At 38.0% G+C, this 27,946-nt stretch overlaps 1 protein-coding gene across 3 annotated transcripts in view; it reads right to left on the reverse strand.

Moving 5' to 3' along the window:
- The window catches only part of SRGAP1 (SLIT-ROBO Rho GTPase activating protein 1), a 320,796-nt gene that overhangs the window by 58,838 nt on the left and 234,012 nt on the right, over nt 1-27,946 (reverse strand). For all 3 annotated transcript variants that reach the window (XM_032288591.1, XM_032288590.1, XM_032288592.1), the window contains exons 7-11: nt 24,745-24,966; nt 22,613-22,714; nt 9,662-9,859; nt 8,710-8,794; nt 1,845-1,872 (exon numbers count right to left, since the gene is read on the reverse strand). In XM_032288591.1, the coding sequence (XP_032144482.1) occupies nt 1,845-1,872; nt 8,710-8,794; nt 9,662-9,859; nt 22,613-22,714; nt 24,745-24,966 (635 nt within the window). The remainder of the gene's footprint in view (nt 1-1,844; nt 1,873-8,709; nt 8,795-9,661; nt 9,860-22,612; nt 22,715-24,744; nt 24,967-27,946) is intronic.

Genomic DNA, 27,946 nt, shown 5'->3' on the forward strand with positions numbered 1-27,946 from the left:
GTAGCTGGAGCCAAAAACTTCCAATGCACTGAATCATTGTCCCTGCATGACTGGGAGATGCAGGGTAATCCTGACTAATGGAAGGATATCTTCTGAGTCTTCTATCAAAGGCCTGAAAATTACCTCTTCAAAGGATTCTCAAGTATGTTAAATGTGAACACATAAAAATTGTGAGAGGAACTTGGAATGAAAATGAACTGCCTGAGTGCTTAACCGAGTAATTTCCATGGTGGAGGTCTGATGATTCTGGCTCTGCTATGCCTACATCAAGCGAACAGAGCTAGGACCATTCAACATTCCAATGGCATGACCCATTCTGGTTCTGTGCCTAGCACATGACTTCCTGATCACTGGTTTCCTATAGAGGATGCCCACATGAGAAGTACTGGTCAGGTTGATGTGAATATCTAGTCTATTTGGCAATTTTAGCTCTCATTGCAAATTAATATATTTACATTTCTGTTTTTTAAAAAATCTTTTTTTTGAAATGCCTTACATTAATTATAATTGAGAAACAACAGGTAAAATAATTGATAGTGTAAGGAGATACTATAGATGAAAAACATCTCTATAAGCTGCATATTACCAGGTAGAGGTAATGGTCCTCTTTTTCACTGATATGGTGAAAAAAAACCTCAGTGTTTTTTTCTTTGGTTAGGTTTGGAAAAGTCAGGAGCTGTATCTTTCTAGTTGGTTTACCAAGAAGTACAAGGGGCTTCCTTATGAATAAACTGCCCAGCAGTAACATTATAGATCTTTGAAAGTCGACTTGCCAATTACTGCAACAGATATACTAGGGTTCTAAATGCCTCTTATTTCAAAGAGAAATCAACTTCAAAAGTGCAAAATCTTGCTATGCTAATTAGATAATTTCTGGCTGTTGCACAAATGGTGACAGAAAAATAAAAGTTGCCGCAAACTTTCCTCAACCCAAATTGGAATCTGCTGCCCAAATGGCTCTTCCTTCTGTAGTAGCTTTATAATCCTCCCCTGAATGAAGAAAGTACAATATGGGAATATGGGTTAAAAGTTAAGTGTTTAAAGCGAATCAAAATGGGGAATATAGAGAGAGCTAAAATCCTAAGGATACTCAATATAGGTCTGATTTTTATTTATTTATTTATTTTTTGAGATGGAGTCTCGTTCTGTCACCCAGGCTCGAGTGCAGTGGCACGATCTTGGCTCATTGCAACCTCTGCCTTCCGGGTTCAAGTGATTTTCCTGCCTCAGCCTCCTGCGTAGCTGGGATTACAGGCGCCCACCACCACACCTGGCTATTTTTTTTTTTTTTTTTTTTTTGTATTTTTAGTAGAGACAGGGTTTTACCACGTTGGCCAGGCTGGTCTTGAACTACTGACCTCAGGTGATCCAGCCCTCTCAGCCTCCCAATGTGCTGGGATTACAGACTAAGCCACTGTGCCTGGCCAGCTATAATTTTTTATATGACCAAAAGAAAATAGGAATAGAAAATAATTATACTTTCTACTTATGCATAGATGTACACATCATATTGTTTTTTTAATTAAACTATCAAATTAAAACTCCTGTCACACCATTAAGAAACACTTAAAGTGTGCTGGATTAGATACACCAAGCCTGTTTAACTTACGTTTTTGTTGCTGTCTCTGCTTATTTAAGAGCTTTACAATTCTAGAGGGAAACACTTAAGCCAGAACATACCTCGTCTTGTGAAAAGCCCAAACATTTCATGTTGCTATGCTTTGTCAAGCCAAAACTATCTCCCGTATTCATTAACAAAATATGTTAATTCTTTCAGCACTGAAATGGTTGCTTCTTGTTAAAGAGAAAAGTGAAACATGTTATAAGTTATGATATTTTCCTACCTTGTAGTCATATACTCAGCTCTATGACCTGCAGGAAAAAAATTAAAGTAAGTAAACAGAATGGAATCAGTGGAATGTATGTGCTACTCTTTTGTATCACCTGCCCTTTATTTTAAAATGTTGAGTTTATAATAACTTACACATTTTTTAAATGACAGAAAACATAAGGATAGCATATGAAGATAGACAAATAATTCAAAGTAAACATGTCATAAAATCTAAACATAAAATTTAATAACTTCTATAGATCTGAGAAACATGTTTCACTTGGCAATTTGAGGCAGGTTTTGTTGGTTTTTAAAATTTTTAAAAAATATATATTTTATTGCATTTTAGGTTTTGGGGTACATGTGAAGAACATGCAAGATTGTTGCATAGGTACATACGTGGCAGTGTGGTTTGCTGCCTTCCTCCCCATCACCTATATCTGGCATTTATCCTCCTGTTATCCTTCCCCATCACCTATATCTGGCATTTCTCCTCCTGTTATCCCTCCCCAACTCCCCACCCTAATTTTTTTTTTTTTTTTTTAAGAAAAGAAACAAGAATAGCTGCATGATCGTAACTGTAAGCACAAAAATGAAATACAAATAAGACACATCCAAGGGCTACATGTTAGTTATTCTTTCTATTTTGATTGATACTTGTTGGGGAGAACCATGGGTTCAAATAGAGTTGGGAAGGTTCAATTTCTTTAGACTAAGTTGATGTTGTTTCTATAATTTGAATCAAGGGACTAGAGAGAAGTTGCAGTCTGTAATCAGAAATGACATTTGCAAATATTAAAGTACTAGGACATTAAATGATACTACATTCCATCAACTTGTAAGCTAAAAGCCTTTCAGAGTTCTCTGTCCATCAAAACACGAATTGCTTATACATTTGGATTTCTTGACTTGTTTTAAGGAACAGGGCTGAATTTTTGTAGTGCTCCCACAATCTGCAGTAATTTAAAGCTTGCATGTGTTTATCCGTTGCTTTGTAAGTTTAGGGCAGAGTGGTGGGAAGGAATGTGGGAAAGTTGAACCATTCAACTGGTTTGTTTGCAAAATAATGACATGGTCCTGAAACAGCTTGAAAATATACCTGGCAGGGGATGGTCACGTTGCAGCACAAACAGCTAAGCCCAGCCTATCATATCATAATGCAGTGATTCAGATTTCTGGGGCAAGGCCAATATAACAATGGCAAAGAAAGCTGGCTTGTTGGGAATGGCGAAATCAACACTCCCAGGCTGCAGCAGAGCCTTTTACTCTAATATCTGCTCTTGAATAACAAATAACATAAAGGATTTGATTAATATCTATTGATTAAAAAGGGAGAAACAGTTAAAATCTGAGACTACCTTTCTTCACATAGGGCCAAGTCCACAGTAAAAGTGTTGGCAGACTGAGTTCATGGCCATGAGTTGAAATGGGATGAGGGAAGAGGAAGAATCTGATTTTTCTTCCCCCTCCTCCTCCTCCTCCTCCTCCTTCCAGTTCTACTTATTCAAATTATAAGTCCCTTCCTTTTGCTGGCCTTCTACTACTTTGGAGGAGAAGAAAAAAGTGAAGGTATACATAGACCTTCAGAATAATTTATAGCTACTCATGAATGAGAACGAAGGTCTACTGGGAAGTAGAGGGGGCAGATGGTGAGATGACTGTGGTATGTGGTGCCTTATGGGATATTCTAATGCAAGTGTTCAGCAGGAAGCTGGCTCTACAGGGTTAGAGCACAGAGAAAAGACAGGGCTGGAGATAAAGATGTGAGTGTCACCACCACTTAGGTTGTGTTGGGTCCACAGGAGCTACATAAGATCACCCAGTGTGAGGCGGTGGAATGTGAAAGGGTTGAGGGTAGAGAAACTGCCTGGCTTGCGCTGTATTATAGTGTCATGTTGCATACTTTATTATAGCATTAAGTCTAATTAGGTATGATGCAATATATATTAGTAAAAACAATAAAAACAACAATGATGCCTAATATTTATTAGATACCATTGTAAGCACTTTATATTACATATATTAACTCACAATTTTCACAACGACTTTATGAGATAGCTTCTCTTACTATCCTTATTTACTGAAAAGACTGAGCATATAGAAAATTGACTTGCCCAAATCCACACTATTAGTATGAAGTGGACATAGCACTTGGGTCCAGGTTTGTTTTAATCCCAGTCCTAAGCTCCCAAGCACTATAATGTACCACCTTTAAAAATGTAAGTCTTTATTTCCTGGCAAATACTTCGAAAGATCCTGGAAGAAAGGTAGGGATTATGGCTTACAATTCTGTATGCCTCATATGGCTAAAGCCAAATACAAAATACTGAATATTTAAATAACTTTAATAAATTTTATAAATATGTACATTATTAAATTAATAAATATCTATAAATGTAAATTTGATAACATAGGTAATCACTTTCAAGTGACTCAATGATAATGATGCCAGTAAGAATTCCTTAGAAATGAAATGTGTTATAACTTTGAAATTATGCTATTTTTGTTAAAATATCCCACATTGTTCCTTAGATTTAGAAAATATGTAAAATGCTGAAAATTATTTTGTTCCATCCATCCGTAGTTAATAGTATGAGATGAAAAATTAAAAACCCATAAAAGATACATTTTGAATAATGAACCAAGGGCAAGCTTTCTAAGAACTATCATTCACAACATAACTGCACTACCACATCCATCGTTTTTTCAACTAATAGTCTTGAGTGTGTCTCAACTGATGAATGAGGTTTTACTTTTTAATCAGTATCATCATTAATAGATCAATAACACACAAGCTTAGAAGACTCTCCTTCCCAGAGAAATGTGAAAGCTTCCAGCGGTCTGAGGATTAGATTTCAATCATTTTCTTTGGAAAGCTATTAATTATTAAAAACAACAGACCACTCCTTCCCCTGTCTCTGCCCTCCCCCGCCATACAAACCATCTGGAAAGAAAAAATGACCCAGGGTTAGCTTGGGCCATTTTTGGTGCAAACGTTTTTTTTTAGCTACTCTTAAATTTCACATGAGAATTATGAAGTGAATTATTTTTCACACCTAAATGCATTTTATCTCCTACATATATTTAATGAGGAAAACTAAAATATAGTTTAGTGGTCTGATATTTTTTAAAAAAAAGATAAAATACTTAAAATGTGTATAGCTCAAATGAGACCCAGGCATCCTAGATTTGCCTAAAGGGCTGATAAGAACTCCTGGCATTACTTTCCAGTCCTTTTTCTTCCTTAAGAATACCAGCTACTGCAGTGCTTTTCTAAAAAACCAAAATTATTCACAATCAGTTCCCTTTTGAAAGTATACTGGTACTCCTTTCAGAAACAGACAATGGATTGTGTGAGGATAACCTATTAAATTCCTTTGTCAGAAATCTTATGTCCAGGGCAAGAAGCAATGTAATATGGAGCTCAGCTCCTAGTGTCAGATTTTCTGTGTTTAGCAAAATTGCACTGATATTTACACCCCCCTAACCCCAAATGTTGCACACAAAGAAGCCAAGGTGAATATTAAGGCTCATTACTGAAAAAGAAAAAAACAATTCAGGTTCTCAGTTTTCTAGATGTATATCTCATTTAGTGTGGTCAGTTTAACTTCTATGATTTAAAAACAAATGACATCACAAAAAGATACAATGGTGTTGCTGAGGGATGAAGAAAATGATAATGATGAGTTTGGTCTTAACAACTCATTATGTGTTTCTATTTCAGTAGTTTTCAAAGATTTGGAATTCTGAATTTTGACAGTGCCACTTTAAGAGCCCAGTCTAGTTGCACATCACAATGTTGTAAATCAAAGGACTCACTGGGCCACTGGCAGCCTGCCAAAAATTGAGCAGTAAGGCAGGCCAAACACATGTCTGTAGTTACAGATTCCGCTGTGTATGAGCAACTGCTAAATCTTCGGACTAGGCTCTATTTGTTTTACTATAAAGGCAGTTTTTGCAGTGGTGAGTCTAGTATACTTCAGAGAGGCGATTTCTATATACCAAGTCAAGACTGTCCCCAAAGATACCATTGAATCCTGTACTAGTAACTCTATTATGCCAAATCTAGACTCAGATTCCTCCATAAGGGCTCACCACGGGATTACTTCACCATGGGATGGGCACCATGAACTCTCCTGGTCTCCTTTGGTGTACCCTATTAACATGAAGAGGGCTTGCATGGAAAGCTGGCAGGCTTATAATGGTTGGGCTAAAAGGTGGGGCATGTCTCCCATGCTCAGCTTTTCTTTGGGCAAAGTTGCCAGTGTCAAATTCAGGCAGTGACCAGCAATTGGGGTGCTACCACGCTTGCAAAAGGGTCAGGGCTAGGGAGCAGAGAGGTCTGCAACCCGTGGGCAGAGGCTAGTGTGCCTCCTACTGATGGATGAAAGCCATCCAGTTTCTTCTGCAGCATAAATTGAGTCCTGTGAAGGTCTTACATACCTCAACACAGCTTGTGTCCCTGGAATACCAGAGCCCATTCAAAGAAATTCCCAGATAAAGAAATCCTGAGTTGGGCACTGTGACCCATGCCTGTAGTCCCAGCACTTTGGGAGGTTAAGGTGGGTGGGTCACCTGAGGTCAGGAGTTTGAGACCGGCCTGGCCAACATGGTGAGACCCCATCTCTACTAAAAATATAAAGTTAGCTGGGTGTGGTGGCAAATGCCTGTAATCCCAGCTACTCAGGAGGTAAAGCTAGAGAATCACTTAAACCTGGGAGGTGGAGGTTGCAGTGAGGTGAGATTGTGCCATTGCACTCTAGCCTGGACAATGAGAGCAACATTCTATCTCAAAAAAAAAAAAAAAAAAAAGAAAAATTCTGGCTTGCAGCTCACAACGTATAATATAGATTTATGCGGTTCAGCTGCTAAAGGTGGAATTTGGCATGTGGATTCAATAAATTGGCTAGAATATAGCCCTATCCAAAAATAACATGTAAAAGAATATTAACCATTGGGGCTTTCTCTCTAGGAGACACAAGAGAATTCATGTTGAATACGTACCATAAAAGTTTTAGAATGTGGCCCCAAGCATATTAACACATGTGTCTGCATGCAGTGCCAAGAATGAATTCCCCCACTACTTCATACTCTCAAACACAATTTGTAAAGTGGTATCCATTCTCACAGGGTAGGACTTTTTGCCTGTAAGTGCTCATTTACACTTAGGATAATTTATGCTTTGGGGCTGGCAACTGACCTTGAGGGCATCACTTGAAATATCAGGCATTTGTGAAAAATTGGAGGGGAAAAAAAAAAAAGAGCTTACATGAAACTATGAGGGAAAAAAGAAAAAAAACAGGACACAATTGTAAGAAAACGATTCAAAGATAAAAAAGCTTCTTTTTTTTTTAAAGTTCAAACCTACAGAATAGTTAAAAGAGTAGCATAGAAAGCATCCTTATCCTCTTCACGTAGATTTTCCAGCTGTTAATGCTTGCAACATGGACTGGACCTTCTCTCTTTCTCTCTCCCTGTATGTTTTTTTTGGAACGATTTGAAGGTAAGTTGCAGATATCATGACAATTTAGTAAGCATTTCTTAAGAATAAGAATGTTCTTCATAATACCATGATCATATATAGGAAAATTAACACTAATAATTTCATTTAATATACAGTCTATATTTCAACTTCCCAAATTGTCTTTAAAAAGTTTTTCATAACTTTTTCTTTTTCATTCAGAATCTAATTTAATCTAGTGTGTGAAGGTCCATACATTGTATTTGGTTATTTTATTTTGTACAGACACTTTTTAGTAGTTTAAGTGTTGCTTTTTTTTTCCTTTTAGGTGAAATTAGCCTCATGGAATCCAGCATCCTAACTGTGTCAGACATGGTTCTTAGGTCACAATAACCTTTCTCCATGTGGTCATTCCCTGATGACAATGAGTTCTTTGGTGGAAACCAGGAGACAAGTGAGGGAAACTTTATGGGTAAGGAAGGTTCCACAATGGTAGGAGACAAGAATTTAGGTCTAAGAGGGGCAATCTTTTTTTTGACCTGAGTTACTCACACAACTCAGTCCTCTCATTTCCCACTCCCTTCCGTGTTCTCTTTTACTTTTTATAACTTCTGGCAGGGTCTAGTGTGAATAAAAGATAAAGTTACAGACTATGAGGTACTTAAGACAGGGGCTTTGCCTGTGTTGACCTTTTTCCTTTTAAATTTCATAAAGACAAAGAGAAACAGTAACATTTACACAGTCCCCTTTGCCTATATTCCCATGTCTCCCCTCAGTTTCCTCATTTGTAAAAATGGAGAAATTAATAGTGTACAGTTAAACATATGGCTCAGAACAAAGCCTGGCACAGAGAAAGCCTTACAAGTGTTAGCTGTTGCTGTTGTTTTTGCCTTTATTATTAGACATGGCAATCTACTTATACTGTAAGATTGTTTCTCAACTACAGCCAATGCCTATTGAAAGAAAAAAATCACCCAAACTGGTTTAGCTGGTTTCCAGAGTCTAAATAGGCAATAGATGGAACAACAAATACTCATTAAAACAAACAGGGGTGGGGCTGGAAGGGTGCAGAAGCCTGAGAAGGGAAGAAGAAGCGACTGGGGGGTCAGCAGGTAAGGGAGGGGCAGTGCCTCCAAACTTTTCTAAGATCCGATCTGAAGATCCCTTCCTTGGAGCTCGGTATTGACTTTCTAGCTGTCCCTAGATTTCACTACGTTTCCTCAAGGTTAGCACTACGCTTTAGAAGAAAATAATGCTGGCAGAGCTTGATTATGACATATACAGATGAAACCAAATCTAAACACAGAGTATCCTCAGCTTCCTAAAGCACAAATACACAATTCATCCTCTTTCTGCAATACATACATGATACAATGTATCATCCAGGTCATCTTCTCACACATTTTGAACAACTCACCTTCTCCAAGGGTCCTCTGCAGCAAGTCATGTTTGGCTTGAAGTTTTGTGATGAGATTACTGCCTTCCAAATATTCTCTGAGTTTCTGCAAAAGGCAAGAATAATTTTTAAGTTTTAAAGATTATTCAATGTCAAGGAACTTTTCATAGATCTAAAATCCAGCCACTTTGATCTTCCAGATCCTAGAAACTTACTACTCAAAGTGTGGTCTCCAGACCAGCAGCATCAGCCAACCCTTGGGAGCCTAGAAGAGATGCATACTCTCAGGTCCCTTCTGTATCAGACCTCTGAAAATTAGAACTGGCACATTAACCAGCAATCCTGGTGAAATGCGGATATTAAAGTTTAAAAGTACTGTTTTTTTGTTTTTTTAATTTTAGAGTTGGGGTCTCACTCTCTTGCCCAGGCTGGAGTGCAGTAGAGTGATCTCAGCTTACTGCAACCTCTGCCTCCTGAGCTCAAGTGATCCTCCCACCTCAGCCTCCCAAATAGCTGGGACTACAGGTGCACATCATTATGCCTGCCAGCTAATTTGTGTGTGTGTGTGTGTGTGTGTGTGTGTGTGTGTGTATCTATCTATCTATCTATCTATCTATCTATCTATCTATCTATCTATCTATCTGTATGTTTTATAGAGACAGGGTTTCACCATGATGCCCAGGTTGGTCTCAAACTCCTGGGCTCAAGTGATCCTCATACCTCAGCCTCCCAAGTGTTGAGATTAAGGCATAAGTCACTGTGCCTAGCTAAAAGTACTGTTTTAGAGAAGTCCTCTAACTCCTAAATAAATCCTAAACTCTTTCCGTGACTGACTGAATCCGGAGCTCTGCTGGTAGACAGGGGTCTATTTTAATAAAAAGAACCCCACTTGATTCTGATTCGATTATAGAAGCAGCCCTTGGGAATCCTAGATCTGAGCTCTGTAGAGTGGCTTGGGAAGTGGCGGGCGTACCATGAAGTAGAACTGTTCAGTTTCCTGCTGGTTGGCTCTTCGCTTGGCGATGCTGGGCTTACTCAGGTAGGTTTCAGAGACAGTGGACTTCACAGATTCTGTGGAACGACTATGCTGGAAGCATTCAGAAACATCATAGTCCTCGATGGTGACCATATCTTGTATTGTCTGCAAGGTGGCTTCAGTCGTTTTCTTAACCTGGAATCAGAAATACATTTCTCATGTTAGTACATTATTTTATGAATCCCACAAACAGAGAAAGTCCCTTCTGTCAGGCAGAGATGAGGACACAGGCCCTGCTCCCACCAAATTGACAGTCTATTAGGAGAGAAACAAAGGGGAAAAAAATAGTCCATATCACCAGTTTAAGGGAAGGATTTCTTTAAAATCATCCTAAGGAGGTTATCACTTTATATTTCAGTCCTTTCAAATCTCATATATTACTGGGTAGTCTCTCAATCACTTTGTCTTAAATAACATTTTTAATTGAAGTCAAACTACATATAGAAAAATACACAGACCATAAGTGTGCAGCTTGATGAATTATCACAAAGTGAACGCACCTATGTGAATACCAATCAGACCAAGAAATAGTATATTAAAAGCCTGCTTGTGCCTCTCCCAATTACCATATACCCATACCTTCTCCTCCTCAAAGTACTAATGAAGTGTATTTCTAAGATCAGATATTAGTTTTGCCCTTTCTTGCACTTTACATGAATGAAATCCTATAGCATGTATTTTTGCCTTCCTTTTGCTCAACATGAGATACTCATATTTCATTGGTATTCATTACACGAATACACTGTAATTCATCCATTTTACTATCGGTAGAAGATTTATTTTTAGTTGCGGGCTATTTTGAATAATGCTGCTATAAACACATTTTTGTTTGGTCACACATATATGAATAGAATTGCTTCTAAACCGCTTTCCAAAATGATTGTAATTTATATTCTCACCAGCAGAGTGGAAGAATCCCTGCTATTCCACATCCTCATCAACAGTTGGTATTGCCAGTCTTTCTTTTAAATTTAAACAATTGTGTTGGGTGTGCAGTGGTATCTCACTGTGGTTTGAATATGCAATTCCCTGATACATGAGATTGAGCACATTATCATATGTTTAAGGCAATTTGGATCTCCTTTACTGAGAACACTTTGTTAAAATCTCTCACTCCATTTTCTGTTATGAGTCTTTTTCTTAATGATTTGTTGATATGGATGTGAGTCTTTTTGTAGTTATATGTGTTGGAAATATTTTTTTCCCACTCTGTGCTGTGGTTTTTTCCTCTTTCAATAGTGTCCAGATGAACAAAGATTCTAATTTTAATGTCATGCATTTATCAATTCTCTCCTTTCTGATTAGCTTTTTTGTGTCCTATTTAAGAAATATTTTCCTATCTCATAGCCAGAAAGATAGTGTTTTATGTTATTTGTTAGGAGCTTATTTATTTATTAATCTTCTGGTAGCCTTTTTTTCACCGAAGGTCATATTCCACCTTTGCTTATCAAAGTGTAATGTTAATTGATAGCTTTTTCCTTCTCTCACACAATATAAAGAGTTTAGAACACCTTAACTTCATTTACTCCTCCTGATTTGTATGCTATTTTTGTAATGTATTATAATAGAATATATGTAAATATTTATATATATTTAAATTTAAAATATTATTATTTTATATAGTCAATATCCATTCACTATCATCCACGAATTTGTTACATTCTTTGATCTCCATTGCTTATATTTTAAGGGTACCCTTTAAAAATTCTTTTTAGTATGTGTCTGTTTTGCTGACTTGACAGTGTCTTTTATTTCACCTTCATTTATTAAAGATCTTTTTCTGTGCAGCAGTTATTTTCTTTTTGTATATTAGATATCACTGTACTCTGTTGTGGCTTCCATGTACCTGTTGAACGAGAAGGTTACTGTCAGTCTGTCACTGCTTGAAGAAAATCTGTTTTCTTTTTCCAGCTGCTTTTATAATTTTCTCTTCATCTTTGGGTTTCTACATTTCACCGTAATATATCTAGGTAAGGATTTAAAAAATACATTCTGCCTGGAATTTCTTGGACTGCTTGAATTTGTGTGATGTTTTTCATAGGCTTTGGTAAGTTTGCAGCTTTCATCTTTTCAAATATTGACTCTATATTCTACAACTTTTCTTTCTGGGCTGGGCACAGTGGCACTTTGGGAGGCCGAGGTAGGGGCATCTCTTGAGGTCAGGAGTTTGAGACCAGCCTGGCCAACATGGTGAAACCTCATCTCTACTAAAATACAAAATAGTCGGGCGTGGTGGTGTACGCCTGTAATCCCAACTACTTGGGAGGCTGAGACAGGAGAATTGCTTGAACCTAGAAGGGAGAGGTTGCAGTGAGCCAAGATCGCGCCACTGCACAAAAAATTTTTCTTTCTGGGAGTTCAGTTAGTATACTAGATATCACTGTGTTCTCTATATCTCTTACTTACTCTTCTGTATTTTATCTTTTGTTTTTTGCTGGTGTATTTTTATTATTTCTTCTGATTTGTCTTCTACTTTGATGATTTATTTTTTAGCTCTCTCTGATATTAAAATCACCCACTTCTTTTTAAATTTTGGTTATTTCTCAGTGCTAGAATTCCTATGTGGCTCATTTTCAAATCTGTTATTTCACTGCTTATGATTTCCTGATGAAATCTAAGCTTGGCTTTTACCTCTCTGAATACTGTAAGCAGTTCTTTCATCATTTATTTCTGATAATCCCCATATTTGGAGTTCCTGTGGGTATGTTTCTATTGTCTATTATTTCTTCTGGCTATCACTCATGGTCTTATCTCCTCGTCGAATGATCTTTGGTAGATATTTTTGTAGAGTTATTTGAAGTCAAAGGTGAGGTTATCCTCCAAAGAGAATGTTTATTTCCCCAAACCGTTAGGGGCACTAATAGTTCAGAATCTCTGGATTTTATTACTGTTCAAAATATTCAGTGCCCTTCCTTTTAGGAAGATACGGTTCCCTGTCACAGGTTTCAGGCTTGACCATGCATCTTGTCCTAGACAACGGAATTTGAAAGAATCAGTTGAGTGACCCAGTCCACCATTACAGGAAGTGGAAATCTTTTCAATTACTTTTTTTTTTTTGAACAAAATAATGTTTGGGAAAGAAACAGTAGCAATTAGTACTAGTTTGGATGCTTAGAAGGTCATGTGATGGAATTAATATTTAAAAAAAGAAGGCAAAGAAATTTAATAGACAGTCATTATTCCTGTTGTTATTCCATTACCCTATGCATAATGCAAAGGGTAGATACTGTTGGGAAAAAAAGCATATTAAAGATCATTAAAAATACTGTAATTAATTACTTTAAGGAGGTTATTATGTATCTATAGACTGAATTAAAAGAGCCACCATCCTACACTAGTCAAATAGGTTCTTGCGGCTTGTAGACAAATTTCTAATGACATTATCATGCACAAGTTTTAAAAGCACTATATTTCAAACAAATAGATGTGAAGATAGTGTACTCTGAGAAAAGTGTACTTGATGACTCCAAACGTGTTTGATGACTCAAACATAATATCAGGATATATGAAGAGTCTCCATAAAATTGTAAAAATGAGAAAAAAATAGTTTTTCTAAATTAAGACACTTTTATATAATATGTGCTTTAAAATATTTATGCATAACTAAATTAATGGCTAAATATTAAAGGTAAGTATTTGACTATGTTATCCACAACTCCATAAATTTTATATTTACAATACTTAAAAAAAATGGAAGTCTTTACTTGTGCCGACATATAGTAATTAAAATACTATAAAGTAAATGCCATTACTTCTTTATTCAATTAATCTCTTGATGTTGACAAATGTGTAAGAAAACACAGGTGAAAGAGTATATCATGTTGTCTGAGGAAGTCATAGAAGGCACCATTCATTTAATACATTTTGAGCATGTATTAAAGGGTGAGTAGGTGTTCACCAGAAAAAGGCATTCCAGGCAGAGGAAAAAGTGGGAAAAGAGAGACCCTGGTATCCCTGGGCTATAACAAGTAGCCTTTTATGAGAAGTAGGAGTGCGCAGCATCAGGAGAAGATGACTAGCTAATAAAGGCACTTCCTATTGTATGATACTGAGGTTAAAATTAAAAAAACAAAACAAAAATAAAGGCCCTCATATACCACACTTAATTGAGAATCAACAGGGAGCCACTGATACCCAGAAGGGACAATTTAGATTTACATTTTTAAAAGATCCCAGAACTGATGAACAATAAAAGGGAAAGAGACAGAAAGCTGACAGAAAGCTGGAAAGTTAGTCAGGAGACCCTAGTTCCATTGAGAGATGATGAGACCTTGATCTAACAAAGTAAGAGTGGGAATGAAAATGATAGGACATACTTGAAAAACATTTAAGCAACAGCAGTAGCAGTTAATCTTTTTCAACAAATGGCTTGTTTGCAAAACTTCTGGAAAGAACAACAGCTTCTTTTGCTCTGGAAGGCAGACCAGAACTTCCAAATACACACAAATATTCTGCAGATACTGGTGAGGTGAAGTATAAGAATAACTTGATGTAAGGTGCAATAAGGTGCTCTGATATGTACCTAATTAAAACACAATGGCAATTAAAGGAAAACAATGACAAAAAAAGCTGCTAAACCAAAAAAACCCCAAATCCATCTGAACAACCAAAAACCCCCCCAAATAATCATGAACCAAAATAAACATTTGTAGCTTGTCTTCAAATACAGTCAGTTCTTTTTTTCTGTGGATTCCATATCCATGTATTCAAACATTCACAGATTCAACCAACTGTGGTTCAAAGATATTTGGGGAAAAAACAATAAAAAATAATAATGCAATAATAAAAATAAAAATACTGTATAACTATTTGCATAGCATTTACACTGTTTTAGGAATATAAGTAATCTAGAGATGATTTAAAGTATATAGGAAAATGTGTGTAGGTTATGTGCAGATATCACAGCATTTATATAAGGGACTTGAGCATCCTTGATTTTGGTATCTGCAGGAGGTCCTGGAACCAATCCCCCTTGGATGCCAAGGGACAACCATAATCTGTAAATCTGTTGGAATTTTGCAATTAAAGTGTGCTCACTGAGTTTATGAGACAGACAGTTACATAAGAATGTTTCACTAGAACCACATTCTTATGTATAGGAAACCAGAGAGAGCAGCATTATCAAATGCACACAAGGAATACTTATATGAAAAATCACAATCAACAACACCATTTTTCTTCTTTTTTCAACTTCCTTCTCAGAAGCAATGGTGTCACGGTTAAATCTGGAAGCATCAGGAATAAAGAATGTGACAGAAGCCACCAGATACGATGCTGGGACTGCATATCATCCCATGGGATGCTGGCAACAGACAGTAACACCAGCTTCTGACACACACAAGCCATGTTAATAAGTCTCAGGGAGGAACATAATGAGGTAAATATGAAACAGCTAATATGAGCCTTGTAACATCTCTCCATCAGCAGCAGGAAAACATGGCTGGGTTTGGTGGAAGCAGAGGCCAAAGACTTGACAAAGGATTCGTAAGAAACCTGAGGAATGCACTGCACTGAGGAAACTGCCCAGGTGACTTGAACTCTAAACGAATGCAGGTCAAAACGAATGAGGGAGAGGTGACTTCTGTGGGCTTTTGTGGATTGGCTCTGTTACCTTTGTGTTACCAGGATATTACCATCACTGGGAGAACAAGACAGCCATTTCAATGGTCTCATTCCCTTGTTAGCAGACTAACAGTGAATGCACTGTTAGTCTGCTAAGGCAAACCAGGTACTGAGTGGCTTAAACAGCAGAAATGTATTGTCTCAGTGCTGGAGGCTAGACATCTGAGATCAAGGTGTTGGTTTGCAGGGTTGTTTCCTTCTGAGGGCTGGGAAGGAAGAATCTATTCCGGGCCTCTCTCCCTGGCTTCGAGATGTCCATCTTCTAAGTCTCTTCCTATCATCTTCCCTCTACCTGTGTCTCTGTATCCAAATTTCCCCTCCCCTTTTTATTATAAGGACACCAGTCGTATTGACCTTACTTTAATTTGATTATTTCTGTGAAGACTCTATCTTCAAATAAGATCACATTCTTAGTCACTGGAGGCTAAGACTTTAACATATGAATTTTCAGTGCAGACACAAATCATGCCATAACATACCCCATGTATTTTATGGCACTGTGCCTTGTGCCTTGCACCTGATGTAGTCCTAGTCACCCTTTAAGACTCATCACTCATCTGTGAAGGGACCCTCATCCCCTTCCTCCACCTCCCCACTGAACTACTTCCTCCTTGCCATTGCTGACCTGGAATGTCTTTCAATTACAGTGCTGTGTCATTTCAGATGTGCTAAAAATGAGCAGAAAGGAACACACACACACACACACACACACACACACACACACACACACACACGGAGAGATTGGGTCAATGCCATAATTAATTAGCTAAGGGTACAGAAACTCACAGCCAGAACAGGCCACAGAAGGCGAGAGCACAGGCAGAGCATCCTGCCATGGCCTTCCCTTGCTCCTTGCACCCTAAGATGGGTGCAATGCTAGTGACCCTATCCTCTGTTTTGGGTAGCCATTACCAGATCTGAAAAAACAGCCCAATGTTTGCTGTCCCACAATTTTTTTTGTGTGTGGGGGGGGCAGGCGGTGAGGGGGGAATGTCACATCATCATTCCAGAAGAATTCACACTAATAACTTCTGTACTTCCATTTAAGGTAATGTTTACAAATGCTGGACTGTCTTGTCTTTGAACAAAATTCATTCTCAGCAATGATATATCAAAAGAAGAAAACATCATCACTGCTCAGGTCTCTCAGAACAAAGCCTCTGCCTTCCCCTATGTCTCAGGAAACCTGTTTTCCTGCAGCCCGCCCCTGATTTTGATTTAACGACTCATATGGGTGGACTTGACACTAAGTGTGGTCTAAGGAGCATGATCTTAAATCAGTTTCTCACAAGCACTTGCCGCACTGTTTAGAGGTTTATATTTCCACCTATAGTGGAGGCAACTTGAAGTCAGTGATAATTTATTAATCTTTATACTTCCACGGACTAGCACGGTGCCTGAAACACAGAAAATTATCAGAAAAAGTTCACTGAATGAACAGTGAACATTGAAGTTATCCTTGCAAATCATGGATGCCAAAGAATGCTCAATGCATCAGGGAAAACAAGTGATTTCTCCTCTGAGAGTCATCCTGAGCTCTGCCATTTTCTTTGGAGTGCCCTATCCCAGGACTCATTTTTACACCCAGCCTAGAAATTCTCACTTCTCTTGGATCGAGGCCCTCCCTTCAGTGAGTTAAAGCTTGCTTGAAATGAAAAATATAAATGTGTGTTTACAGTGAAAGACAGTTGATCCTATTTTTAATTTTGGCCAAGAAGATGATGTCACTTAAGGGACAAATAGCAGTTATTTTTTACTTAGGATTTTCCTGTTAGCTCATCAGTAGAAGGTTACAGGTAAGTCAAAGATACTTAAATCAGCAAAAATGAAGTTAAGGCCACAGAGAAGATCTAAAACAGCAATTATAATTAAGTGGTTATCAAGCTTCACATCTTATATCAAGTCTCAAAAGACCCTGAGAATTGCCCATGAGAGTTTGATCACTGATTGACACGACCTGGGATTCTGCTGAGGTGACTAGTACGATGAGAAATTTTTCTACCCTAGGTAGGAGGTATAACTGAAATATCTTAGTTCCCTCAATTTCCCATGCCATGAAAATTGTCTCAAATGTTTGCCTAAAATCTTGCTCATTATTGTTGAAAATCTCTTGTGTAAGTAATGTATTTTTGGAACAGTCTGTGAACTACTCCTTGGCAAACTGCTGGTGAAAGACTAAATGGTGCTGGGAAAATTTACGTGGAGCTATCTATTCATTCAACATTGTCGCAAGTTGGCTGAGAAATCATGGGCTTCTCTCATTGTACGTTCCCCTCAGGGTGGTAAATCTACTATAATTTAAGAGAGACTAGTTGTTTTATATGGGAGAAGGTTTTACTCACAGCACAGCAGTGACATGCTGATGAAAACTTTATTTTCTGGACCAAATATTGGGACAAATAGTCTGAAAATGGGACAATCTACTAAAAATCAACACTGTCCTAAAAAATACGAAAGGCGTCGTTGCTCTCCTTAAAGTAGTTTTTTCTCTTTCTTTGGCTGTGTATACACAAAGGGAGGAATGAGAAACTTAAAGAAATGGGAACTGTAATGAATGGGGAATTACTCCAGAGGCTAGCTTGGAAAGAATGAGGCAACAGGAATGACCCCTAAGCAGAAATCCCTACAACAAGGTTAAATGCACACTTTGAGAAAGCAGACAAAACAGTGCAATATTAGGTTGGAAAGGGTTTAGAAAATGTTTATAATGAGAAAGGTATAAATGATTATTTAGTTTGCTTTTGAAGTGTTGCCTTTCAGAGCAATGTTGGTCCAGGTGGCTGAAATGAATAATGGAAGACAGCTGTGGCTCTCACCTATCATCCCAGCACTCTGAGAGGCCAACATGGGAGGATCGCTTGAGCCCAGGAGTTCAACCAACTTGGGGAACATAGGGAGGCCCTGTCTCTACAAATAATAAAAAAGTAGCTGGGCATACTATTTTGTTTTTGAACAAAATTCATGAATAATAAAAAAAATTGAAGAATAATTCAAAATTGTTATTTGTAATAATAATTTGTAGAGACACTGTCTCTACAAATAATAAAAAAGTAGCTACTTGGGAGGCTGAGGCAGGAGGACCACCTGAGCCCAGGAGGTTGAGGCTGCAGTGACTGTGCCACTGTACTCCAGCCTGGATGACAGTGGGGCCCTGCCTCAGACAAAACAAAACAAAAACAAAAGTAATATTTATTAATGCTGCACTTCAAAGTTTTAATAAACAGTTATCAAAATAAAACAATAATTGGGAACAAGGCTGTGTGGCAGCAGGCCGTGCTTTAATTCCATATGCACAACACACAGTGGGTACTAATGAATATTCACTGACTGATCAGATGGAAGTTGGAATCGTGAGCCTGAGGTACCAAGGATGCAAGTTTGCAGCATAATAAAACTCGAACCGCATTTTTAAAAGTTCAGCAGATAAATGTAAAGTTGTGAAGCGACAATAAATGTCACAATTCTTTATGAATCTTCATCAACCACAAATTTAACTAAGCCCTTCTCTAACCTTTTAACTTTTACTACTTGTAAGTATACTGAGGCCATTTCGCAAGTGTGTACTGCTCTCTTTGTTTTAAGGCAGGTGATACAAACCCAAATATCTTTAAGGGCCAAGCAAGCCATGAAAATGAGGTGAGTGGGCTGAGTGGAGAGCATGGCAGACAGGAAGCACACATTCTGTGTCTAAGGGAAGCCAGTTATTGTTCTGTAGAAACACAGGTCTAGTGTGATCAGTTCATCTAATTTTTAAAGAGGCTGGATATTGATAAATATATATAATAGTTTTGAAACAGAGTCTTGCACTGTCACCCTGACTGGAGTACAGTGGCACAATCTCGGCTAACTGCAACCTCCACCACCTGGGTTCAAGTGATTCTCCTGTCTCAGCCTCCCAAGTAAGTGGGACTACAGGCATGTGCCACCATGACTAGCTAATTTTTGTATTTTTAGTAGAGACAGCGTTTTGTCATGTTGGCCAGGCTGGTCTTGAACTCCTGACCTCAAGAGATCCACCCACCTTGGCCTTCCAAAGTGTTGGGATTACAGGTGTGAGCCACTGTGCCCACCCTGCACATTGATATTTTTATGAAAACTTACAGTTTTTAAAGGACAGCAAATAACTTTCAAAACCCAAGCAGTGTAGAGCAAACAAAAGTTTTCAGGCCAGGAGTGGTGACTCACGCCTGTAATCCCAGAATCTTGAGAGGCCAAGAAAAGTGGATCGCTTGAACCCAGGAGTTAGAGACAAGCCTGGGTAATGTGGTGAAATCCAGTCTCTATGAAAAATATAAATATCAGCCACGTGTGGTGGCGCATGCCTGCAGTCCCAGCTACTCGGGAGGCTGAGGTGGGAGGATCACCTGAGCCCATGAGATTGAGGCTGCAATGAGCTGTGATTGTGCCTCTGTACCCTAGCCTCGGCGACAGTGAGACCCTGTCTCAAAAAAAAAAATTTCATGGGCCAGGTATGGCCTGTTGCAGATGGTGCCTACTATTTAAGGTATTCTAAGATTTGGTGAAAAGGTTCATATTCTGCTTAGCTGCACTGTCCATGCTTTTTAAAACTTGGGTGAAATTCTCAACTGTTTTTTGGAGGTGGGGGAGACAGGGTCCCATTCCATTGCCCAGGCTAGAGTGTTGTGGCGCAATCATAGTTCAATGCAGCCTCAAGCCCCTGGAGACCTTCAGTATTTATTGTACTAAACCACAGTAACAAAACCCAACTTGGCTCTCAAAGCTTCTTGTTGAATCACCTTACCTTCTCCATCGGTTCATCGCCAAAGAGAACTGGGGTGATAACCAAACTATTCTATTCTCCCAAGGCACCTTGACTCTATTGAAATATCTTTTCTTCCCTCTATTTTTATGGTATCTGCTGATTAGCAAAAATCTAATTTAAATCTCACTTTCTTTGGGAATCCCATTCCACCACAGTAAATTTTCTTCTGTGTCCAACAAATTGTAAACTGGTAGTCATGCTCACAAGAAACAGAATAATCCAGTTCATTTGCTTCTTTGGCTAATGTTTAAAAATTACTTTTTAAGTTTTATTTTGCAGTCAGTAGGTTTTTAAAATTTTATTTTAAGGAATTAATATTTTTAAGAGACAGGGTCCTGCTCTGTTGCCCAGGCTAAAGTGCAGTGGCACCATCCCACTTCAGTGCAGCCTCGAACTCCTGAGCTAAAGCAATCCTCCCTCAGCATCCCAAGTTCTTTAGATAAAGCATTGCCTGACTCTGTAAGTTTACAAGGATGTTGTGCTATGCCTAAAAAGGTATACATTAAGGGTTACAAACTCAAAGGCCTATGGAGGCCAGACAGGTAACACAAACAGTCCAGTGTAAGAGGACTGGGACTTGAATGACTCTGGTGAAGTAGAATTCAAATGCCCCAGCTCTTCCATTCATGAGGCAGTGCAGGGCCAGAGTGGCCAGGCCTTTTTTTTTTTTTAAAAAAAAAAAAAAAAAAAAAAAAAAGGTCAAAACTTTGGGAGCCAAACAAAAACAGATCTGTGAGCTGCCGGTTTTGACTTTGTGTATAATACACTATTTTCCTTGAGTTTAGAGAATGTTTTCCAAATAAAACAGCAGAAGGATACTCATGGAAAAACAAGGGAAGTCACTAGACATACACACTGTAGATAGAATGGGATCCAGTAAACTGCATTAGGTGAGTATTTTGTGAAGTCTAGCCGAAACCTAAGCCCTCAAATGCTGCCTCAAGGTGAGCAGTAGCTTTCCTTTGGAAAGACTCATTTGTGGGACTCTACAAAGAGATGACATTAGTTGCATCTTAAGTATACACATTTGAATAAGGGCTGGTTTGGTTTCACTCGGAATAATAAGGGCCAAAAATTACAATGGGTTTTGACCAAATTTTACCAAAAATACGTAATTCTTTCTTAACAGAAACAAACACACAGAGCTCAAACATCCTGGTGGGATTAAAACAAAACAGGGTATGGAAGTGAATTTTGATAATATACTTTATCATTGTGAGTTGTTTTTTTTCATCTGTCCCATAATCCTTTCTTTTGGGAATTATCTGTCTTTAGAAATACAATATTTCTGTTGGAATTCGTAATTCTCCAGGTTGGGCAATTACAGAATCTCATTTCCTAGATGTAATGGTTTGTCCTGAAGTATGCATGACTTTGGCCAGGTCAGTGAAGAGCCAGTCCTTCTTGAGAGACAAGGATGCTGGGATGGAGTGGGATGGCAGGCTTTAAAAGGGACCACATAGTTCTGCACCTGTCCCCAAGACACTACCAACACACATGAAGAAATCAGTTCAAAGCGACAAAAAGAGAGTCTTGGTAACATCATTTGAACACAAATCCAATGATGTCTGAGGATACTGCAAACACTGATAAATAGTTTACTTTTTAACTTGAGTAAGTTTGACTTGGGTTCCTGTAAATTACAACTGGGAGCCTTGACTAACACAAGAAACATTTGTGGTTTATATCTTAATTTTAGGAGAATGTGGATTCAAGTAAGTTAATTTCAGAAATAGGCAGCTGAATTGTATAATTGCTTCCAAGCTCAACATATATTGATAATTTATATTTTATATTCTATTTATTTAATACTCTAATGCCAGCAAATGAACATTTTCTATCCTCATTCAAGTGCTATTTTAAAATATGATTTAGTTCTAATTATATCAGTAATGCCATGTTCAGTTCGAAAAATTTAGACAATATAGGAAGGCAATAAGGAAAAAAAAGTGAATTTTAAAAGTTAGGATTAAATTAACATGGCCCACTGTGGGCCTGGCACCACAATGGCTCGTGCCTGTAATCCCAGCACTTTGGGAGGCCAAGGCAGGAAGACTGCTTGAAGCCAGGAGTTTGAGTCGAGCCTGGGCAACATAGTGAGGTCCCGTCTCTACAAAATATTTTTAAAAATAAATTAACATGTTAGTCAAAAGTTCCATAGTACAAAGAATTGTATATTTTTGGATATATATGTTGACTTTAATAACCCATGGGAACTATTTTCAGTATGAATTACAATTTAAGATAAAAAAATTGTGTTTACATGTATATGCTGTGAGTATCTAGTAAAATATTAATCTATGGTAGAATACAGAATCTTTGCACTTATCCCCTACAAAGAGTACTACTGGAACCCTGAGAGCAGGAAATGCATGATGAAAAGGCTGCATCTTGAATATTAAATACGCTTGGGTCATGTGAGAATGCTTTCCAGTTATATTTGAATTCAGATTACTGGGGAGGCAGGACGGATGCATGCTCACCTCTTCATTCTCGATTTTGAGCGTGGCGAGGCGGGACTGCAACTGTTGGTACCTGAGCATGAGCTCTGCCTGGACTGGCTGCTGGGCACTGACCTGGCATACCTGATGGAGAATCAGAAACCACAGTTACAACAGGACACGATCAACCTGCCTCCAGAAGCATGGCTCTCTTATTTAAATGACACATGAATCATACCAATCCTCTCAAAGTTCCAATTACATATTTACTTTTAACAGGCACATCAAAACTTCACTTGTACATATGGAGCTGTTACATAAGCTGTAATAGCAGAATGCAGCTGCTTGGCCTGGCTATGACTGGGAAGATGGCAGCTGCAGGAAGGACTGTGGTAAGAATGGGGCAGTTCCTGAGAGGGAGCTCTGATGCTGAAATCTCACTCGTGGAATTCTGAATGACTATTGTGCAGAGGCAGAGGATGATTCAAGTGGACCATACAGACATATGTAAAGAAGGCAGCAGAGCTTAATGGTTAGGGTCTGAGCTCTCGAGTCAGACAGGTGTACTTGAATGCCAGCTCTGTCCCCTACTAGAGGTGACTGTGATAGGTTATAAAACCTCAGTTTCCTAATCTGCAGAATGAGGATAAGAATTCCTATATCACAGGTCTGCTCTGGGAATGATAGGAGACAATGTAGATAAGGAACTTAGAACAGTGCTTCACACAGAGTAAAAACTCAAAAAAATGAATGACTATTTTTAGCATCTTTCAAATATGGCTTTCCTAACCAATATCAGCCAAATTGCTTGATTCACCATGAACTTCATGAGGCCACTTATCTTAGGTTTTGATAGAAGATATTTGGCCATGATCTCAATTATGGGTAAGTTCAAAATTAGAGCATTATTAACACTGCACCAGAAACAATTTCTTCTTACTGCCTTGTTTTAGAAATGCTCTTGGCTGATGGGGGTCTCTTTTATGGAGTTTCCAAAACATTGGAGAGATTACCACTGCTCCTTAGTAGAACTGGTCAAAAAAAAAAAAATGGCAAACAACTTACTTTATTAAAATAATAAAATTATTAACATCCAGCTGATGTCATTTGTCTGTGATATGTTAACATACCATGCTTAATTTATCCACAGCTGAAAAACTGAAACAGCAACCATTTGGTTTTTGGAAAGATGGGATAAGCTACTCAGCTTGCTTGTCAAAAATCCATGTGCTTTTGGCTTAAAAACTTCTTACCATTTCTATAAACACATATAAAATCCAATTAGAAATTCAGCAGGTACACTGTATATGTGTGTGTGTGTGTGTGTGTGTGTGTGTACATATATATATATATAAAATATATATATAATATACATAAAATATACATAAAAATATGTATATATTTTATATGTCTTAATACTTGGTATTTCAGAAAAAAATGACATTAAAGAAATCTTCCATGATCTTATAGTTATATCTATTTTGAAAAACAGTCTGTCACCACAATAAGACCGAGATTTTATCTGTGAGTTTTGTTTTGTGCAGCTGAGATACCAAGTGCTATACAGCATGCTCCACTAGTTGGTTTTTTTTTGCTTTCTCCTGTCCATAGACAATAATATAGACAAATGTAACTCATAGTCAGTTTAAATGCATTTTTTGGTAAAAAAAGGATAGAAAGCTGAATTCATATAAAAAATATAAAACAGTCATAATTTCTAGTGTTCATTTTATAGCTTTGGAGCCAACTTGAATCTTAAAAACAGTTTTGCACTTTTTTTCTTTCTTCCATTTTCCTGCCATATACAATTATTTTTCTTTATGAGAATCTTTAAATCAGGATTATAAGAAACCATCAGACAGATTCTATTGAACCTGCAAAATGTCTTCCTTTTCATTAAATTAAAATGTCTCGAGGTGGAACAAAAACTTTCTATTCTGGGACAGCTTAGTGCAAGGCAAATCTGCAGCTTTTATGTTTGGCCTCTGTGGGTATTTGAGTGTTTGACTTTTGCTTTAAAAAGTGGTAGCGGCTGATCTTAGTGTTATAAGAGCCTTTGCGAGGACAGGAAAGAGAAAACAACTGGGAATTATTACAACTGTTAGATTACAGCAAGTGAGGAGAAATATAAGTGAAGAGACAATTCATTATTTTAAAAATGATCAATTACTGACCTCATCACCCATGTGAGACTGAAATTCAAACTTCATTGGTGGACAGAATGCAGCAGGGTACATCTCCATGAATCTCTGCTTATCGCTCCTGGGCTCTAAATTATCAACTGCATTCTCGATAATGTCTAAACCTTCATGTCTGGAGGTTTCAAGGTTGTACTCGGCAGAGAGATATGTTCTTAGGGCTCTGTTCAGACTTGCATGGTAGCCAAGATCACAGCACTTAAAAAGTAAAAGAATACCACATGCAAAAATTAATGCAAAATTGATCAAAGACCAAAATGTGAGTATAACTATAAAATTCTTAGAAGAAAACATAGGGGTAAATGTTCATGATATTGGATTAGGCACTGGTTTCTTGGATATGACATCAAAAGCACAAGTAATAGATGAAAAAATAAATTAGATTCATCAAAATTGAAGACTCTCCATCTCTACTAAAATTCAAAAAATTAGCCAGGCGTGGTAGCATGCGCCTATATCCCAGCTACTCAGGAGGCTGGGGCACGAGAAACACTTGAACCTGGGAGGCAAAGGTTACAGTGAGCCAAGATAGTGCCATTGCATTCCAGCTTGGGCTACAGAGCAAGATTTTGTGTAAAAAAAAAAAAAAAAAAAGAAAAAAGAAAAAAAAATGTCACTATCAAGACAGTGAAAAGAGAACCCACAGAATGAGAAGACATTTTTGCAAATCATATATCTTATTAGGTACTTATAGCTAGAATATATAAAGAACTCTTACAACTCAACAATAAAAAGACAAAGCCTAATTTTAAAATGGGTCAATGAATCTGAATAGACATTTCTTCAAAGATGACATACAAATGGTCAATAAGCACATGAAGAGATTCTCAAAATCACTGGGAAATACTAATGGTAATCAGGGAAATGCAAATCAAAACCACAGTGAGATACCACTTCACACCCACTAGGATGGCTGTAATCAATAAGACAAACAATCAATAAGAGAATGTGGAGAAACTGGAACCCTCATACACTGCTGGTGGGAATGTCACTTTGCAAAACAATCTGGTAGGTCCTCAAGAAGTTAAACATAGTTATTGTATGACTCAGCAAATCTGCTCTTAGATATATATCCAAGGGAAATGAAAACATATTTCCACCCAAAAATGTGTACACAAATGTTTATAGTAGTATTATTAACAACAGCAAAAAGGCAAAAACAATCCAAATGTCTACAAACCAGCAAATGAAATGTGCTATAGCCATATCATTAAATATTATTCAGCCACAAAAAGGAAGGAAGAACTGATGCATGCTATAATATGGGTGAACTTTGAAAACACTATTGTAGGTGAAAGAAGCAAGTCACAAAAGACCACATATGATTTCACTGACATGAAATATTCAGAAGAGACAAATCCATAAAGACAAAAAGTAGATTAGTGGTTGATGAGGGCTAGGAAGAGGGAAGAAGTAAGGATAATGGCTGAGGGGTACGGGATTACTTTTTTTTTCTTAATTTATTTTACTGCATATTAGGTTTTGGGGTACATGTGAAGAACATGCAAGATTGTTGCATGGGTACACATGTGGCAGTGTGATTTGCTGCCTTCCTCCCCATCACCTATATCTGGCATTTCTCCCCATGCTCTCTCTCCCCAACTCCCCACCCCGCACTGTCCCTCCCCTATTTCCCCCCAACTGACCCCAGTGTGTAGTGCTCCCCTCCCTGTGTCCACGTGTTCTCACTGTTCAACACCCGTCTATGAGTGAGAACATGCGGTGTTTGATCTTCTGCTCTTGCGTCAGTTTGCTGAGAATGATGGTTTCCAGGTTTATCCATGTCCCTACAAACGACACAAACTCATCGTTTTTGATGGCTGCATAATATTCCATGGTGTATATGTGCCACATTTTCCCTGTCCAGTCTATCATCGATGGGCATTTGGGTTGGTTCCAGGTCTTTGCTATTGTAAACAGTGTTGCAGTTCTTGATTTGGCTGTCTTTAAGTCTGTTATTGGTGTATAGGAATGCATGTGAGTTTTGCACATTGATTTTGTATCCTGAGACTTTGCTGAACTTGCTTATCAGTTTCAGGAGATTTTGGGCTGAGACGATGGGGTCTTCTAGATATACAATCACACCGTCTGCAAATAGAGACAATTTGACTTCCTCCTTTCCTATTTGAATACCCTTTATTTCTTTTTCTTGCCCGATTGTTCTGGCTAGAACTTCCAGTACTATATTAAATAGGAGTGGTGAGAGACGGCATCCTTGTCTAGTGCCAGATTTCAAAGGGAATGCTTCCAGTTTTTGCCCATTCAGTATAATATTGGCTGTTGGTTTGTCGTAAATAGCTTTTATTATTTTGAGATACGTTCCATCAACACCTAGCTTATTGAGAGTTTTTATCATAAAGGGCTGCTGAATTTTGTCAAAGGCCTTCTCTGCATCTATTGAGATAATCATGTGGTTTTTGTCTTTGGTTCTGTTTATGTGGTGAATTATGTTTATAGACTTGTGTATGTTGAACCAGGCTTGCATCCCCGGGATGAAGCCTACTTGATCATGGTGGATAAGCTTTTTGATGTGCTGTTGCAATCGGCTTGCCAGTATTTTATTGAAGATTTTTGCGTCTATGTTCATCATGGATATTTGCCTGAAGTTTTCTTTTCTTCTTGAGTCCCTGCCGGGTTTTGGTCTCAGGACGATGTTGGTCTCATAAAACGATTTGGGAAGGATTCTCCCTTTTTGGATTGTTTGGAATAGTTTCAGAAGGAATGGTACCAGCTCCTCTTTGTATGTCTGGTAGAATTCGGCTGTGAACCCGTCTGGACCTGGGCTTTTATTGGGTGGTAAGCTCTTAATTGCTGCCTCCACTTCAGACCTTGTTATGGGTCTGTTCAGGGTTTCGGCTTCTTCTTGGTTTAGTCTTGGGAGGACACAAGTGTCCAGGAATTTAACCATTTCTTCCAGGTTTACTAGTTTGTGTGCATAGAGTTGTTTGTAATAATCTCTGATTATGGTTTGAATTTCTGTGGAATTTGTGGTGATAACCCCTTTATTATTTTTTATTGCATCAATTTGGTTATTCTCTCTTTTCTTTTTTATTAATCTGGCTAGTGGTCTATTTTGTTCATCTTTTCAAAAAATTAGCTCCTGGATTTATTGATTTTTTGAAGGGTTTTTTGTGTCTCTATCTCCTTCAGTTCTGCTCTGATCTTAGCTATTTCTTGT

This window comes from Sapajus apella, unplaced genomic scaffold, assembly GCF_009761245.1.
Source record: "Sapajus apella isolate SASKATOON/1434 unplaced genomic scaffold, GSC_monkey_1.0 scaffold2, whole genome shotgun sequence".
Lineage (NCBI taxonomy): Eukaryota > Metazoa > Chordata > Mammalia > Primates > Cebidae > Sapajus > Sapajus apella.